General features: G+C 41.5%; 1 protein-coding gene across 1 annotated transcript in view; it reads left to right on the plus strand.

Annotated features, from left to right (window-relative positions):
* Positions 1-5455, plus strand: part of znf408 (zinc finger protein 408) — a 44032-nt gene extending 38577 nt beyond the window's left edge. Inside the window, exon 9 of the mRNA XM_039617807.1 lies at positions 487-5455. Coding sequence (XP_039473741.1) covers positions 487-1121 — 635 coding nt within the window. The 3' untranslated portion in view covers positions 1122-5455. The remainder of the gene's footprint in view (positions 1-486) is intronic.
* Positions 5456-6000: the final 545 nt, after the last annotated feature.

The following is a 6000-nucleotide window of genomic DNA, read 5'->3' on the forward strand; positions in this document are numbered from 1 at the left end:
TGAGATTTTTCTTGATTTTGTATATTGCATTAAAATAATGATGGGTTATGAAATCAGAAGTCTTTGCCTAGAACACTACTGTAAAAAATTAATTTGTTCTTAATACAGGTGTAAAAAGCAACAGCTGCAAACAACGAGTCAGCTCATCTTCCATCATTCACGTTTAATTTGTTTCAGCTCTTTGTGCTTTTCTGATGACAGATGGCCTTGGATTAAAGTAAACTCATGCTCAGCTCATGTATAGACACATGTTGTGCAGCTTTGACTGTAACTTTTATGCTCTGAACTCGTTGAAGTTTGACCCTGACAAATATATAGATATACTACACCAGCCATTAAAGTGAAAAAGGAGGATAATGCAGGGTATACTTTAGGGTTGATTTACGAGGTGCTAATCTGAGTGTGCGATGTTAGCAGATTGTATATTAATGTGTTACCAGTGGTGAATCTTTGCATTTGAAATGTACTTTTGATTTTTCTGTCTAGGCTACACGTTGGCTACCAAGCTGAGGAGGCACGTGAAGTCGGCCCACGTGAAGGAGAAACCATACACCTGCCACTGTGGCGCTTCCTACACTGTGAGACAAAGTCTGCTGAGGCACCAAGCTCAGCACAAGACAGAGGGAGGAGTTCAAAAAGAGGAAGAAGAAGGAAATGGAGAGGAGGTGCACACCAGAAATCAGGAGTTAGCAACTTCAGGATGCAGTCACCCAAAGCCAATCAGAGGCAGGCCCAAGAAGAACTTCATCCCTCAGGGCACAGCAGAGAAGGAGGGAGGTGAGGTGAAGCAGAGAAGATCACAAGAAAAAGAAGAGGAAGCAAAATTAAAGAGACTTGACTCCTCAAGAGAGGGAGATAGCGTAGCTAACATCCAGCACGCCGTCATGTACGTCCACACAGACGACCTGTCGGCGCCAAGCTCCACTCCTCTGCTCTTCACCTCAGAGGGCTCGCTGCCTGCAGGGACAGAACAGGAGCTGGTGGAGGTGGTGATATCGGAAAGCGCAGAGCAGTGCATTGTGGTCCACGGGCAGCAGGCGGTAGGAGAGCTCCTGATCTTACAGGAAGAAGGAAGTGGACTCTGCTCTGTTGCTCAGACAGTAGAGATAAACACAGTGTAGCTGTGTTCATGGCTTCTGAACCCTTCAAGGACATCTTTAGTATTTAGCCCCTTCCTTTAACCTACCTCATCAACGGTTTATTTATTTTGGTATTTTTTGCATATGCGTACCTTTTATTGCCATTGAACGACCTTTATAGAACAGCTGTGAACTAATTTGATGGATTAGCTGCCATCAAACGATGCACACGTTCTGCCTTCTGTACAGGAAAGTGTGTGTGTATAGAAAAAGCTCTGAACACGAGTGAACTGTTGGATTCTGTCACCCAGTGCTGACATTTACTGCTGATGCGCAGCACTTATGCTGTAAAATTCCCCTTGAAGCCACACTGGAAATATCTCTACTTGACATCAAGTCCTCTGCATTTACTTGGTTATTATCTTGGTTAAAAAAACAAACAAAATAAAAGCGCAAAACAAGTTTGGATTTATCATTAGGGTCTTGTCATTGTGACCAAAGAGCTCAATCTTTGTCTCGTTTGACCATAAAACCTTCTCCAGAAGGCAGCTGCACATGTCAGCCGAGCTCGTGTACGTTTTGTAGCAGAGGCTTCAATCTTGGTTGGCACAATCGGTCCATTACAATAACTGGCTTCACTCGTGGTGCTGGTGTTCGAGCAGCTGCCAGTTCATGGAAGATTTAAGGCTTAGTGGTTCCTGGGTTGTTCCTAAACAGATTCCTGTTCTGGGTGACAGATTTGGTCGTCCTACAGACCTTGGAAATATGGTGACACATCATACTTATGTTCAGTTACAGATCTCAGAATCTGCAGTTATATAGAAATGATCCATTAGGCTTCTTTTGATCGTGCTCCACATTCTTGTTGTTTAAAGTTATTAAAGATGTGTCCTGTACAATCATTCCTCTGTGGAAAAAGAAAAATCCAAGAAATCATTGAAAGCCCAGACTTACCATGACATTCATGGCCATGATGAGTGTATGCACATTTTTGACCACAACTGTGTGTACAGGAGGTTTTAGACGATGATATCGTTTTTGTAATTTTGCTGCTCTATGATGATACAGAGAACTGTAAATCAAACCATCAAAATATGAGTAAAGTGCAGACTTTCAGCTTTAACTCAAGGGGTAACTGAAAGACCACAAAGTGGATGGTCACAGAATTATTTCCATGGTTAGGAAAAACAACTTCACAACATCTAAAGACATCAAGTCAAGAACATTGTTGAGGAGGTGGGCGTATCTCAGGCCTATCAATGTCTACACATAAATACAGAAGATTTGCAGTAAGGTGCAAACCAGATCGGGAAGGCCAGAGTAGACTTTGGCAGAGAGCAGCTGATGATGGGGCGTCATGGCCATCACACACTACAGCAGGTGAACTCTGAACTACGTACATACTCAGAGAACTGGATTTGCATCCATTAACTGTTGTTTTTCTAGCTAAACGTTTTACAGCCGTTGTTCTGGGAAGGACACCTTTATATTGCAGTTGTCTTATGAGCTTTGTCCACGTGTTCTTTAATCACTTGAGGTCTACATAAAAATAGGCTGTTATGTAAAATTGTGTCCTTGTGCTGTTGTACATGGCAGTCAGGCCTGCATAGGCAAATGATGAGAATAAATGGGTGTTTGACCTTTAAACTAACCTTTCCTCCTTTGTTGTATTCCCTCTGTGTAGGATGCCATGTTATAAAGGTGCGCTTCAATCAGGGATCCCACTCATCATTAAAGACAAAAGGCTGTTCGAACAAATGGGATCTAACTAATTCCCCCGTGGAAACGATAGGAGAACATGCAGCACTGTGCAAAGATATGACGCCTGAATCTTAAAATAAACACAGACGTATATACAGACAACTATTGTGAGTGACAAGGAGTCTGGACCTTAGGGATGAGCACAATTCAAATTTCCACATTAGGATAAATGTTGTGATTATTGCAAAGCTGTGCTTTAGATGGTGGCTATATATTAGGCTGTTTTCTCATGAAATAGTGAGAAGAAGTACGCGTGCAATTTCTGTTTTGAAAAATGCGTTCTTGGGAAGTTAAGCAGACTTAAGGGCACTCACAGGCTTCAGGTCTTAAGGCAGTCACCATGTAATTGCATGTCTGTGGTTGGAGGCTGCCTGGAGAACTTATGTTGCATGTCAGCCCCTCTCTCTTTCACCTCCTTTCCTTCACCTTTCTACCATCGGCTCTCAAAAGGAATGAAAATGTCTCCCAAAGCTGCTGAAGGCAGGAAGAAGAAAAGCATTAGAAAGTATCCAAAAAGTATCATTTTGGATACTTTCTAATGGCAAATATGTCCATCCAGACAAAGTCTATATCACAAAGCGAGCTGTCTGAATAATTTGAAAGTTAGTATTTGGCATTTTAGAGTCACTTTCATCTACTCCACAATTTACAATCTTTCTGTTTAGTCCTTGGAAATATACACAGCCAGTAGAGTAGTCTAGACTTACTTCACTTTAATTCATATGTAGAAGTGAAGAAAAGAAACCTTACAAAGCTAAGAGACACAAAAACCAAAGAAGAACCAGAGGCTCTGTGATGTGAGGTTGTCACAGTTTTTAAAATTCAATTCAATTGAATTTTATTTATACAGCGCCAAATCACAGTAACAGTCGCCTCAAGGCGCTTTATATTGTAAGGTAGACCCTACAATAATACACACTGTGTATTATAATACATAATAATACAGACTGTATTATTGTAGGGTCACAAACACTACTGTCTGGTGTCTTAGAACCAGGAGACTGAGACTGGGGATACAAGCAGATTCAGCTTGTCTGCAGAGGCTCACTCTGTCTCACTGATAGTATTGGAGGCATGTGAGGTGACGGGGAAATGTCCCACCAGATCGAAGGCCTGGGGCAGATCTCTTCAGGCTTTGGAATAATTCATGGTAGAGTGGTCTGGGCATCTTGGATCAGACTGTTGTCCCCATAAACTGGACTCCAGTAAGTATCAGATGATGGGTGTAAAGAAGGATGGAAGTGCTAAGCTATTAATGTGAAGGCCGAGATGATAGTGGTAAGAAACAAAACCAAATAAATAAAATATCATTCAATAAAACCAGCCGACAATCTTCTTGTATGGTATAACATACTTGTCAGGTAATGCTTGTGTCATGCACCTGTCAGTCCAGGTGGGCTGATAGGTGCACTCTGACAGAAGAGTCTATGGGGGTTACTAACGTTTGGGGACAGCCTCATGTGTCCTTTTAAGGAACTGGTTAAAATTGCACCAATAATTACCAGTATCACCCATTTGATGAGGCTGTGTGCACTCCAGTGACATCACCGCATAGAAACATGAAACACTGTGTTCTGAGTCTGTTCACGTTTCTCGGGGAGTAAATGCAAAGCCTTAGTCATGCCGCTGAAAATGGATATGAGCCGCTGGAGCCCCAGCATGTTAGCGTCATGAAAAATACATACAACCAGATCTCAAAGGCTAATGGATGTGTGACGCACACAGAGAAGTGGTGATGCACGGGCCGAGGGGGAAAAAAATCAATTCATATTACTTAGTTAAAACTTAGCCATAGTTACTGTATCAGGGCTGCCACTCAGCCAGCAGGTAGAGATTATGTTTAATGGTTTCAGAGCGCCTTTGAAAAAATGCCTGGAAAATAAATGAAAAATGAAATAAATGAAAAAATGACATGAAGTACACAGAGTGATATTTCTTTAACTCGTAACCGATGAAAATTCACATCTAACTGGACACGATATGATACAAACTGAGTACATCTATGCTATTTAGTTCCATTATGGGGAAACCGGACTGCTACTACACGCTGCAGTAGTGCAGATTTCTGTCTCTTACATCAAAACAACATCAGCTCAATCAACCAGTTTAAGGTAGAAAAACCTGACTGGAGACCTCAGACCACAAAACTGTCCCACATGTTTGGTCAGAGGTCAGGACGGCCTCATGGCTGATTCAAAGGTAAACGCCAGCCAGCAAATCCACCCAGTCTTTCATTCACGATGTCTGTCATAACATGAGCCGGGGTGTTCACATTATAAGGTAGGAATGACAGCCCTTTAAAAAAAAGTGTTACTTCCTGTTTATCATGGTAAAGTAAGAACTTGGTGCAGGATTAGTGTGGAGGGAAGTGAGATCAATATTCAGTACTGCAAAAGAAAAGGAAATAAACACGTTTCCTGGATGTCTGCTCACAGCAGCGGGTCTGAAGGGTGAATGAAAAAGTGGATCTGTTTGAAAACAGTGTGATATGTCTGATCTCAGACATCTGAACTTTTAAAAGAATTAATTACAAATTGATTTTCAAATGTGAAAATGTATATTTAATTTAAATTAAATCATTGAATCATATCTGTTATTAATCTCTGTCTCTCTTCCACAGCATGTCTTTATCCTGTCTTCCTTCTCTCACCCCAACCGGTGGCAGCAGATGGCCCCGCCCCTCCCTGAGCCTGGTTCTGCCGGAGGTTTCTTCCTGTTAAAATGGAGTTTTTCCTTCCCACTGTCGCCAAAGTGCTTGCTCATAGGGGGTCATATGATTGTTGGGTTTTTCTCTGTATGTATTACTGTAGGGTCGACCTTACAATGTAAAGTGTCTTGAGGTGACTGTTGTTGTGATTTGGTGCTATATAAATAAAACTAAACTGAATATTTACATTAAAACATCCTCACTTTAAAAAAAGTGAGAAGAGAGTCCAGTCTTTCATACTGCCAGAGCACCCAGAAACAACCCACACAAACACCAGGAGAACACGCTCACCAAAAATTCTCAAGTTAATGATGAACAATAAAATAAACAAATGAAAAATACCCTACTGTGCAAAAAGTTATAAACACGAGCAGAGATCTTGCTGAAACACATCTAACCTATCAGAGCCCAGGGTCTTCTAAGTTAATGAAAATACAGTCTACACCAGGCGCG

This window comes from Oreochromis aureus, linkage group 1, assembly GCF_013358895.1.
Source record: "Oreochromis aureus strain Israel breed Guangdong linkage group 1, ZZ_aureus, whole genome shotgun sequence".
Classification (NCBI taxonomy): Eukaryota; Metazoa; Chordata; class Actinopteri; order Cichliformes; family Cichlidae; genus Oreochromis; species Oreochromis aureus.